The sequence below is a fragment of the Mastigoproctus giganteus genome, chromosome 8, assembly GCF_048544385.1.
Source record: "Mastigoproctus giganteus isolate SK-2022 chromosome 8, ASM4854438v1, whole genome shotgun sequence".
Taxonomy (NCBI): Eukaryota; Metazoa; Arthropoda; class Arachnida; order Uropygi; family Thelyphonidae; genus Mastigoproctus; species Mastigoproctus giganteus.
In genome coordinates, this window is record NC_143582.1 from 11230785 (window position 1) to 11244256 (window position 13472).

General features: G+C 35.3%; 1 protein-coding gene across 6 annotated transcripts in view; it reads right to left on the reverse strand.

Moving 5' to 3' along the window:
- The window catches only part of LOC150081248 (phosphatidylinositol-binding clathrin assembly protein LAP-like), a 325729-nt gene that overhangs the window by 19344 nt on the left and 292913 nt on the right, over positions 1–13472 (reverse strand). For all 6 annotated transcript variants that reach the window (XM_090379536.1, XM_090379532.1, XM_090379535.1 and 3 more), the window contains one exon: positions 377–512. In XM_090379536.1, coding sequence (XP_090235662.1) covers positions 377–512 — 136 coding nt within the window. The remainder of the gene's footprint in view (positions 1–376; positions 513–13472) is intronic.

Consider the following 13472-nt stretch of genomic DNA (forward strand, 5'->3'; position numbering starts at 1 on the left):
AATAAGCAAAGTAGTAATAGTGCACCGGTTGATGGGTCATCAACCACCTAGGAGGTAAACTTTGATTTCAATAACTAGTACATAAACCTAGCCAGATTTTAGTGCACATACTGGGAATATAGTAATCAATTTGGTCATTTGCATGTTTTTTTTAAGTGCTTGGAAGCATGAAAGAAGATTTGTGATAATTTGTCATTACAACTATCACAGAAACAGGAATATTAAACAGACCAAGAAAAGAGTTATCCTTATGTCCATGGAAGATGCCTCAGCACATTAATATTATATCCATACTAGATAATTCTTTTAACTCTATTTTAGTTTCTGTACATAATTATGAAACAAAAACAAATTTTACTTCCCGAAACTAACATACCATTGCTTGGAATCCACTATGTTGGGGAGAGTTTGTCCAACCCATTCCTGCAGGAACATTAGATGTGGGTCCAGCCCATGTAGTACCTCCAGTTTTAGCAGGTGGTTTAGGAGATCCCCATTGATGGCCTGTTGGCCTAGATGTCAAAAAAATATTGAATTTATTATTTAATAAATATGAAAACATTAAAGCATGTTATGTGCTTAAAAAAAAAAAAATCTAAACTGCACATCAATTAGATAAAGTGTTAAGAAAAGAAAGTACTGCAAAAGGCATACATCTCCACTGAAATTATGCCAGACACTTGCAACTTAAAAGCCACAGGGAAATGTTTGCCGTACAAGATTTATAATAAAAAATAAATTCCATTTATTAGCTCTGATAATTACAAGCTTGCCCCAGGACAACTAATGAAACAGTTATATGGACTTATATGAGAACAAATGTTTGTAATATAGTACAACTCAAGGAATATAAATAAACTAGTTGTATCCAGCATAACATATGCCATCTTTCTTATGGTGTAAAGAGTTTGATCTAGATCCTTCAGTCTTCCATTCTTGTTTAAAGGTAATATAATTCTACAGCAGTCACCTATGGGATATATGCATGTGCCACTATTTGCTGGTGGTTCCCTGTCTTCTCCAAGAAATATTGCAGCAACCTCCGTTTTGGATGTAGGTGCATTTCATAGTCTTTTATCTAAGTCCAGGTCTTCTATAAATACCATGCACACATTCCTTGTTGGATTGGCCTGGGTTATTTGAAGCATTTGTTTATATGACTTGGCAAATGGGTTAACTTTTCACAGCATCCAGTCCAATTGTCACATTACTTCAGCCATACACCCTTGGTTTGATTGTTTTTCAATCAGTTTTGTTGTTGCTTCAGCAGAATTGAAAATATAAAGTTGTCCATACCTTGGCTTATTTACCTTGTTTGGATATAGTGGCAAGACCAAATGGTAAATCTAGGAATGTATTCTAAAACAGTATGGACCATTTCAGGCAGGATTTAATCTGTGCCTCCACTGCTGAGCTATACTCTCATATATGTTCTCTATAGTTATTTGGTGAACCGCATGAATGGGTGTTGGCAACATTTAGCAGTTGGAAAATTTGGGCAGCATACCCAAGCGTTTTTATATATATATATATATATAAAATATATATATATACTTAAATTCAACACCTGCAAGAATAAACTTTGTTTAACCTGTCCCTGCATACACCCGCAGCATATTACAAATGATGCATCAAAACCTACTTTTTGTAAAACTAGTAATGTTATATACCTCATAACCTGCAAAACATGTAATATAAAATACGTCGGACAAACCAGCAATAAGCTGCACCTAAGAATTAATCAGCATAGATCTGACATCAACAACTACTTAAATAGAAATAATAACAACATAGAACAAGAAATAGAATATATGCATTTTCAATCTCACAACTTCAACAATATATACATATCCATATCAGCACAGATTAATAACGCTAATATTAGAACTAAACAAGAAAAAATATTTATGTTAAAATTAAAAACATTATACCCATATGGTCTAAACAATAAATTCAACCATAAAATTATTACCAATAACTTAACTGACAGTTGTATATATGACAAATTTAATATAATAAAGTTCCATAAGAACCCACGCAAACGTACTCAAATCTAAAAATACCAGCAACAAACACAGTAATATTTTAGGTGATTTTGAAGTCACACTTAAACTGGGATAAAAACATTATAAATGTACATGAAATACATAATTTACTGTTTAGTACTAAACACAGTATACTTAAAGCACTACACAAATTCATACGCACTTTCAATTTCGAGTCCAAACATCTCTTTCATATAATAAATGATATTTGTAAATTTAATCTAAAAAACAAAAAGCTCTACAACACATGATAAAGAATCAATCATTATCTTGAACTTCAACAACCATATCATGGACAACATAAATATCAATAAACTTGTAAATCAGCATAAACATCTACTTCCGAATACTAGTCCTAGTTATATTAAAGTAAGATATAAATATAATAAACCATTTGGATTATTAGCTTGCAACTACAAATCTATAGCTACCAGTTTAACATTACAGATACCAATAACTGCATTTGTCAACAAAACAACATGCAGCAATATATTGATCCAGACTATGGACACATAATTACAGGAAATTTAAACATAGTTACGGACCCAATGCTCAGACATGTACTATCACAAGGATTCAAATTCAGGCCACCTACCAAAATAAACGTAACCAACTTCAATAAGCAGCTATATCAAGACCTGTTAAACTACTGCTTCCAACTAGCCTACAAAAATAACACGCCTATAGAAGCATACCATATGTGGATTAGCCATACATTCGCCTTATTCAAACATAAATATGCATTACACAGTTCAAATGTATATTATCAGGGCACATACTACAACTTGACTAAATTAAAACAAAAACTGCTAGATATACACAAAGACTTCGTAATTACACCGGTAGATAAAGCAGCCAATAATTTTGAATTCTTTTGCAAATATTTTTATACATATACTTTAACTAATGAACTTAACTCAAGCAATACCTACAAACCGATTTCCAGTACATGTAATATCATTACAAAAAAACTAATGGCCTTCAACAAAAAACTAAAGCTCAACTTAAGCAATTACAACTTACCTTACATCTAGTTCATCCCTAAATTTCATAAAAAACCAATAGGCTTCAGATTCATAACCTCATGCAAAAATAGTTATGTACACAAATCGGGAAAAACACTTGAACAACTACTGCAACCACTGATGCATAACATAAATAACAGCAAAATCATAGGCAACAACCAGGCCATATTAAAATTTTTGCAAAGTAATACAGTCAATAATATTCAAACCTTTGATTTCCATAGCCTATTTACCAGTATCAATCAAACCAATCTCAAATTGGTACTCAAAGATATCCATGATAAACATAAGGATTTTATTTCCTGCAACACCTATTACTGGAACAACATACTGAACTTATGTATTTCCAATAACTTCATATATGATGGTAATACAGTATATCAACAAACCAATGGAACACCTATGGGCAGCCCAGCCTCGTGCATAATAGCCAACCTATACCTATACTGGTCAGAAACCTCATTTCCACAGGACCTATTACTATTCAGATATATAGATGACCTCATGGTAATTAACTGCCCGAATTTCATCCAGGATTATGGACATCTATACCCTAACGAACTTGTACTAGAAAGAACTAACAATTCGGATACAGCAGCCCATTTTTTGGATCTAGACATTAATTTAAAAAATGGTATAGCCTCCATCAATTTGTACAACAAACGTGAAGCATTCAACTTTAGCATAGTAAACTTTACACAATGGAATTCCAATATTTCCAAACAGGTACATGCTAATGTTATCTTAGCACAGTGCATCAGAATAGCAACAATATGCAGCGACAAAACAACAGTTATTGATAACATCAGAATATTATACAGTAAACTGACCAAAAATCTTTTTCCTATTACATACCTGCGTCATCATATCAATAAAGCCCTTAACATATTAAGGCACAAGAACTTAATAGATATCAATATAAACAGCATTATTAGTTCATAACTTATAATTATTCCCATACGCATCGAGTTTGTATATAGTGTAAATACAATACACTAGGCCTTTTTGGTGTCTTACGGTCTGGAAAACTTGTACCCACCGATTGGCCTGACAGTGTATTTACCTTGTAATTAATTTTAAACTTATCTTGATTTATTTATTTATTTAATTGTTAATTATAATATACATGTTACACTTTTAACACAACTGACTTAAGCACATGATGCACGAACTCTCGGACATTCGTTCAGGGTCCTAACTATAGGAACAGGTTTGCAACCCCGAACTACCCTAGCCCAACTACATATCCCTAATTTCATCATCTTTTTGCTTTACTAATTTCTACTTTTTATGCTCTGTGAGCCATTAGTTTACCGACCGCAATAATCAGAGTACTATTTTTCTTACTATACCCAATCTATATTTTTTCGTCTTAACAACGTTTAGCTGCCTTCTACTGCTACTTTGTAAGCTATTATATTTCTTTGCTATCCCGGGTGTTTGAGCATCATGTACTTAACTTTAACCTAGCGTAGCTCCACCGCATACGTAAATTACATAATATACAGACACCAAAATTCGTCTAACGCTAGGCGCCGCTAGCGTTTCTACACATATATACACGGGTTAGCCTCCGGCTCTGTCTTTTTCTGTCAACCCGTCCAGTAGCGGTAAGTTCTTGTCATTCGGACACTACCTTCCTTTGTCTTTGCTTTTTTGGCAGGCTACTTACTTCTGTAAGGTCATCCATGTTCTGTATGTTATACTTTAGTGGCACATAGTAGTTTTGCTTTACTTATATTTTATTTTTCAAAATTTATTTTTAATTTCTACCACATGGCTACTTACACGTGTTTTTTGACATACAGAACATGTCAGAAACAGAAGTAAGAGTATTGCTGTTCTTTTTCATAATTTGGGTGGATGACCTCTGAAGAAGACACAAATTATGAAAGATACTGCAATGCTATTTCTACCTTGGTCGTTCTTTTCAAAATTCGCACTTTGTTTCTTCTTGTTTATAACGTTACTCTTTTATTTTCCTCTCTTCCCCCTTTATTCAACATATATCGCTCTCAGGGTACACCGTATTTTCTTTATTAGCATTAGTTAAATAATAGATATATACCTACTACATTCTAAACATAAAAAATAATATAATTTTATATATACATTATGGTTGTAGGGTACCTTTGCTCTTGCAGTGTCCCTGATCCATAATTCATATTATCGCTATTCAAATTCATATCCTATTTCTCTACTAAATTTTAATTTTATTATTCGTAATTATATATATATATTATTGCTTTAGTAAAATAGGTACATGCTATTTAATCAGATTTTAAGTTAGTTATGTTGGTAAAGGCTGAAAATATAAAACCTAATCTATATAAATGCAGACCAAATTTTACCTGTAGATTAAATCACCCAAGTAACTCTAAAATAGCCGATACCACCCCATGGCCAAACCTAGTGAAGAATAATAATTAGCAATACATGTTATTATAATACAATACCAATTGTTAATTATAGGTAATAGGGTACATTGAAAGGGACTTTATTGAGGGCTAACCCTCTCACAATATATTCCACCCATAATTAACAGAGCTATCTGTTTCTGTTATCTGCCTGTATAACAAGGTCAAATATGTAATATTAAAAGTTTAGTGGTTAAGTTGATAAGTAGTTAGTTTGTAATTTAGCCATTAATAATTTGGCAGTTAACAGGCAGGATGACATTTAGCCCAACCAATAGCTACAACACATGTATATAGAAAACTTGAAGAAGCAATTATTTAGAATAAAGAGGAAGAGAGAACAAATATCCATCTATAATTTCATATAGATTGGTACAAAAGAAGCTATCGCTAAATTAAGGTGAACGGAAGTAAGGTTTAAGTATAGTAATAGTACCTCAATCCCCCTCGAATTGCTCTAATAGTTCATGAGGTAAGAAAAATAGGATTAGATAGTCAACAGTAAAAGGTAAAGAAAAAGCGTTAATGCAAATGTACATAGGATAATACCGGGAGCGTAACTTCCCGTCCCTTATAGAAAGGGATCCTGGTATATCATAAGGATAATACTGAAATATAGGATAATATAAAGCATAACATAGAAAAATAGCTAACAGGGGAATGGCTATTTCCTACGAAATATAAATAGTGTTATAAAGGCCCATTATAATCAATAAATCTGTTTAAAACATCATATAGTTAATGATTAGGAGATAGCAAACATCTTACCACAATGAAAAGAAATATAGGAAAGACCGCATGGTAGTGCACATGTTATTATATCTCCGATGATATTAGATGGCAGCGCCCTCTCAGTTCTGACATATAAATTAAGTTAACCAAATAAATAAAATAAACCAAATAGAAAGTGCACCCTCTAGAATTATGGTTAAGCATGTAGAAATATCAAATATTATATATTATATTTAGAGGAGTACCGTAGAAAAAGAAGATAGATATAAGGTTCTAAGGAGTAAAAGGGAGAAGAAAAGAAATTAATTCCTACCCTAGAAGCAAATATAGGTACCATAATATATATATTAATGACATGAAATGGCTAATACATAATATTGCAGATGTTATGCATTGTTGGTGCAATCAATGTAGTTCATGAGCACAAAAAGCCAGATTTACATGGTATGTGGAGTCAATTTCTGTTCTTGAGTCAGACGACAAGATCATTTGTTCACTGCTGTAACATGGCCTTTGGAGTAGGTAATTGCAGCGATTCTTATTCCACCTGAAGATTGTAATTTGAATTTGAGATATTCCTACAGGAATACACATTATTGATTACTCTAAGGAGAGTTTTTTCAGAGTGTTTGACGGAGATTGTGAGTCTAGCTCAGCAAGGTTTATCAGCAGAACGCTAGGCTTAACACTACCACATGGGACAAAGCGATTAGGCTTAGAGGTTTGAGGATAAGCATTCCTTTATATTTCAACACAGTACTTCATTATTTCGCCATCAGCTTATAGGGATACATGAGCAATCAGGGTGCGTACTTTGATATATTTAAATTTTATCATCAATTCTGAAGCCGTTTGAAAACTGAAAAAGATTAACGTGATGAGACAGAACACATAAAAACAAGGCAGCCATAACAAACTGTTGCCCTCTGAAGTTATCAGACCTATCAACATAGCAAGGCACAGCATTGTTATAAGACTGGTCCATACAGATTGAATGATACAAGTGATAATTAATGACACTGTGGAAAATTCTTTCATTATATGATTATAGTATGTCAGCTCTATTCCAACTGGTGACTTCTGTCATTTGCTAATTGGTGGTGTTAGCGTTTTTTTTTTTTTTTAAATGCTACCTTACCTGATTTGTAACTACAGGTGTATGCCTCTTTTTAAACAGCTTTACAGCCAGAATATAGGTTAAGTAGTAGTGGCATGTGATGGAAGAAAGCAAGTGTCTGAGCTTATGCAGCATCAGCCAAAAAAAAAAAAATCACAACACACCATTGCCTCCAAACACCTGTCCAGTTCCTCAAATTTATTTAACCTATCAACTTCCACAACGAGAGATGTAAGTTTGTTCCAGCAATTAACCACCTGCCGGATAAAGGCAAATTTCCGCACATCTATTCTACATGTCTTTTCTTAATTTGAATTTATGCCCCCTTAGAATCGTAATCTAAACAAGTAGAAGGATCCCATCAGAATTCAGCGTGCTCAACCCATTCAAGACCTTATCCACTTCAATCAGATCATCTTGCAGATGCCTAGTCTCCAGCTGCTGCAATTTGCAGAACTTAAGCCTCTCTTGGTAAGAGGATCCCTTCATTCCCCCTCACCAATCTTGTTGCCCTTCTCTGTACATGCTCAAGCAAATTACATCCTTCCTAAAATGAGGCTTCCAGACCTGTACGCAGGTCTGGAGGCATGGCCTGACCATTGCCTTATACAGAGGGACAATCACCTCCTTTTCCCTGCTAGCAAAATTCCTATATATCATTGACAAAACCCCATGACCTGCCCTGGCAGCCTGTCTGCATTGCTCAGAAAACTTCATATCTGACTGCACAATTACTCCCAGGTCTTTTTCATTTTCTACCACCTTAAGTGTAGAACCACACAGTCTGTACGTTTCTCTGGGGTTACTTCTACCCATATGCAGTACTTTGCATTTGTCAAGGTTAAACTTCAGTTGCCACTTCTTAGCCCATCTGCCAAAATTCTCTATATCCTGTTGCAGTAGCACACTGCCATTACTGTCATTAACAACCCTGCCAACCTTTGTTTCACAAATATACATGGTCTCAGGTCTAATTTCAATGATGTCCATTTCCACTTGCAGTCTGCCAAACCCCATGTACTTTTTCTGACAGAATCTTGGTTATCAGTTGATTCAACTACTGCTCATCTCAGTTGCCAAATTATTCACTGTATGATTCCTTTCACCCCAAAGGTGGTACTTGTGAATATGTCATTCCAATATTCCTTGTCAGAGACTTGGTAATTTGAAATCTCTTTTTCGATCTTCTCTGGCTTAAAATCTCTACCTGATTGTGTCAAATTCTCTACCGTTCTCCCAACTCCACTAATCACTTGGAGCTCTGACTCCCTCTCTTTGCAACTTGACTTTCTCCAGTCCAACTTTCCTAACAGTGAGGTAATTTTCCTTGGTAATTTTAATGTTCACAACTCCAGCTGGCTTCGGTTTTCCAGTCACACCGACCCAGCTGGTCGAGATGCTGAGGCTTTTGCAATTATTAATGACCTCATACAGATTGTTCATTTACCTACAAGAATACCAGACAATCCTAACCATGCAGCCAACACGCTTGATCTTTTTCTCACAAACAACCCATCTAAGTACACGGTCGAAGTGAGTGGTCCTTTAGGAACCTCAGATCACAACCTGATGATTGTCTCTTCTCCAATGGAACCTTTATCTCATGGCTATTCCCAACCTCGTATTGTTTGGCATTACAAGAATGTAAAATGGGATGACCTGTTAGATTTCTTTAATTCTTTTCCTTGGTCAGAATACTGTTGCAAAACTTCTGATGTCAACATTTGCTCAGATCGTGTCAGTGAAAATATTCTTGTAGGAATGGAATCCTTTATCCTACACTCCACTTTAAAATCTTGTCCTTTATCTAAATCTTGGTTTTCCAATAAATGTGCTAAGGCTCTTCAAGAGAAGAATGTTGTATCATAATTGGCTTATTCCCAATTCTTCAGTTTCATTTTCTGCCTACACCAAAGCTCGCAACAATTGTAAAGCCGTTATTAATCAGTCCCAACTAGCTTTTGAACAGACTGAGTAGAAAACTTGCTTCTTGCCCAAATGCCAGCCAAGCATTCTGGTCTCTTGTCAAATGCTATTGGCTGCAACTTTTGCCCATCTCTGCTCCCACCTCTGTCAAAACCAGATGGTTCTATTGTCACTTCAGCCAAGGATACAGTTAACCTCATAGCATCCTGTTTTTCTTCCAACTCTTGTATTAATGATCTTGGTAAAACACCTCCCAATATTCCCAACACGCTCCATTTAATGTTTCCTGTGGTCTTCAGTCAAAAGGAAGTCATAAGGATTTTGATGAAACTTGATGCCAAGAAAGCTCCAGGTCTGGATGGTATTTCTCCACTTGTTCTCAAAACCTGTGTTCCTGAACTTACTCCTGTTGTTTCCACTTTTTTCAGTTTCTTATTCCAAATGTGTTTTTCCTTCTGCTTGGAAATTTGCTCATATCCAGCCAGTTCCTAAAAAAGGTGAAAAATCCCTCCCATCCAATTATTGTCCCATTGCAATTACTTCTAATCTTTCTAAAGTAATGGAGAAATCAATTAACCACCAACTCTTAAACTACCTAGAAACCTTCTGTCTGATCAATGATTGCCAGTATGGATACTGTCAGTGTCAATCCACTGGTGAGATTCTGGCTTATGTTACCCATTTATTGACAAATTCAATGGAAAAGTTCAGTGAAGCACAAGCAATTGCTCTTCACATCTCAAAGGCTTTCGATCGTGTTTGGCATAAAGGTCTTCTAAACAAGCTTCCATCTTATGGTTTGCCAACTGTTTTTTGTAATTGGTTATCCAATTTTCTCTCTGATCACTCACTAATGAAGGTGATGGTATTTGGCTCCGTCTTCTAACTTCTCCACCAATGATGGTGTTCCCCAAGGTTCAGTTCTTTCCCTCATTCTTTTCCTCTTTTATATTAATGACCTTCCATTGACTGGAAATCCTATCCATAGTTTTGCTAATGATAGCACATTGCATTCCACTTTCCATTTTGAGAAACCTTGCCCTGTTCAATCAGCTTCAAACTTCTAGAATACCCGCTTCCAATTCCTTAATGACGATCTCCAGGTAATTCTCCAGTGGGGCAAAGACAACTTAGTTGATTTCAATCCTTCTAAAACTCAGTCTTGTCTTATATCTCTCAAAAAGGATTCTTCTTCTCCTATGCTTATCTTTGGTGACACTTCGATTTCTAGGAAAGATAAATACAGTAGACTGTTGATTTTCCAGGATAGATGGTAAAAAAACAATCTCGGATAATTGATTTCCCGGTTAATCCAAAAATACAGAAGTCCCCGACATACGTAAGAGATACATTTCAGGACTTCTTACTTAGTCCAGTTTTACATAACTCAGGAATGACTATTAACATATTGCTACTATATTATTATTGACAAATCTGAATTCAGCGCATTACTTGTTAATGTTTGACCATTTTCATACAATCCTTATTATTTGAATTTTCTGATCCAACTCTATTGCTTTCCTTTTCTTCATAGGATTTACTCACATATTCTCTCAGTCGGCACCATGATAACGGTCAAAATGAAATTTTCTGTAAAGAACTTAATGGGATTTAGGCAAAAACTCACTCCGCACGAGCTCACATTTTGTTAAAGCACATTTCTGGAGGTCACTGCCATAAAACAAAAACAATTTGCACTTGCGTTTTATTGGGCTTTTCTGTTAGTGCAATTCATTATAAACGGGTAAAAAGGTAAACTGCAGCCATTATCAAACCACTGCAGGATGGAAGCCTCAACAATTCATGGTGAGGGAAATGTGGACCATATCTGCCACGCTGGTCCAGTGCAGGTTGACAGTGCCCATATTTAGCAGTCAGGGGCTTTAACCCCAGTCTACTCAGAGCGTGTGCTACTGCACTCCCGCTCCTGACCACTCGGCTACAGATAAACAGGTAGAAAACGCGATCTTATTGAGTTTGCAAAAATACCGATAGCTGGAATTCTGTGGGATTTTACGTTATGGTGAAATGTGTGTCCTCTTCACTGAAATCTTCAGTCATAAAAAAACCATAAATAAATTGCAAGAACCTTTTCTTTTTTCTTATTTTTTTGCTTGTTACTCCGTGCCTCACTTGTGCAAGCTGTGATCATTGTTATTGATTGATTATTTTATTTTTTTGTTTGTTTTAAATTTTACAATCCTAAAAAAAAAAAAATTTGAGTGAAAAAAATTTACATAAATCTGTAGTTGTACAGTTAGACTTACTGTATCAAAAAATGTTCAACCTACGTGAAAAAATATGGCGATAGATAAAGAGGAAAAACTTACCACACACTACTCACGTGTCCAATACGATGCTTCCCTTTTTTTTTGGAGATATTGATTTTAAGTCGATAGCTTTCCTATATTTTTTAGGATGTTGCGTATGGTTTGGTTACCAGCATTATAATGATTCATTAGATTTAATGGACGCACCATTTTCAAACTTTTGAATAATTTCAATTTTTGTTTAAACTAAAAGCGCAATTCTTTTGCATTTACCCATCATTTTCGCGATAACTAAAAAAAAAAAAAATTACTATAAAAAATCTACATCCATGACATAAATAACAAAACTGTCTTTTTGCAGTGCAACGGAATGCAACAATCGACGCAATGCTCTAACCTTTCCAAGGTGGCATGGAAAGGTTACAGAGCAATAAAAAGTACTGAAGCCTATAACAGCTACAAGGTGATGTGTAATAGAGCCACAGAAAACGTTCAACAGGCAAGGGCAGTTTATGAGAAATCACTAGCAAAGAGGGGGGGGATAAAGAATTCTTCACATATATAAATGCCAAGAAGAGCAGGACAAACCAGATCGGCCCTTTACGTAAGTGAAAAGGAATAGTATTAAATACACCAGCTGCCGTTGCAGATGAACTCAACAGTTATTTTGCATCGATATTTACAAATGAAAAGCCTTTTGTGGCAATGGGAAATTGTGGGAGCGAAGTTAAAAAATATGTAATTAATGATATTGAAATTTCGCAAGATTATTTAATGAAAAAAAAACTTTCGAGCCTACAGACCAGTAAGGCTCCTGGAGTCGATGGAATATACCCTATAATCTTAAGAGAGGCGGCAAGCGAGTGCATTGAACCATTGAGGCTAATTATGCGAGCATCACTAGACTCTGGGGAGATTCCCTTGGATTGGAAAAGGGCAAATGTATCTCCCATACATAAGGGCGGCTCTAAAAGTGAAGTTGGAAATTATCGACCTGTCAGTCTGACTTCAGTAGTAGGGAAAATCATGGAGGCAATGATCAAGGGTGGAATTCAGGATCATTTGGATCGAATTGAAATTCTCAAGGATACTCAGCATGGTTTTGTAAAGGGAAAATCATGTTTAACAAATCTGGTTCGCTACTTCGAAAGGGTCACTCACGAGCTGGATTTAGGGAAATTTCGACATTGTTTATTTAGATTTCAGCAAAGCTTTTGACTCAGTCCCACATGAGCGGTTGCTTTATAAGCTGGAACAGGTTGTAATCACTGGGAAAATCCTTAGATGGATAGAAGGATGGCTTCAGGGCAGGAGGCAGAGGGTTGTGATAAATGGCTATTCCTCAGATTGGGCTGATGTAAGAAGTGGGGTTCCCCAAGGATCAGTATTAGGACCACTGTTTTTAATTTTCATAAACGACATTGATGAAGGGATAGAGGGCGTGATGTCTAAATTTGCATATGATGTTAAAATTGGTAGAGTAGTTAATGATCACTGTCAAGCTGAGCTGAAAGTCGCACAAAAAGAAAGAGTCAACAGATAGCAGTGATTCCGTTAGTGACAGTGAAAGTCGTCCTACCACAAATCCGATTGCTTTATGTATATTAAATTTAAATATTAAAAATATGAAAAGGTATATATGTATTTCGTATTAATCATTTTTACAGTATATGAATATTTTTGAGTTTTGGAACAAATCATCTGGGTTTCCATGATTTCTTATGAGAAAATTTGCTTTGATATACGAATGCTTTGGATTACGAGCAAGTTTCCCGAACGAATTATGCTCGCAAACCAAGGTACCACTGTATGAGGTTTTCAATCAGCAGTTCAAATCAATCAAGAATTAATACCAAACCCAGTGGTAAGCTATAGTGGACCCACAAGAGCCCATTATTATTTTTTTTGAAAATTTGTGAGCCCATTGAGATCAATTTTTT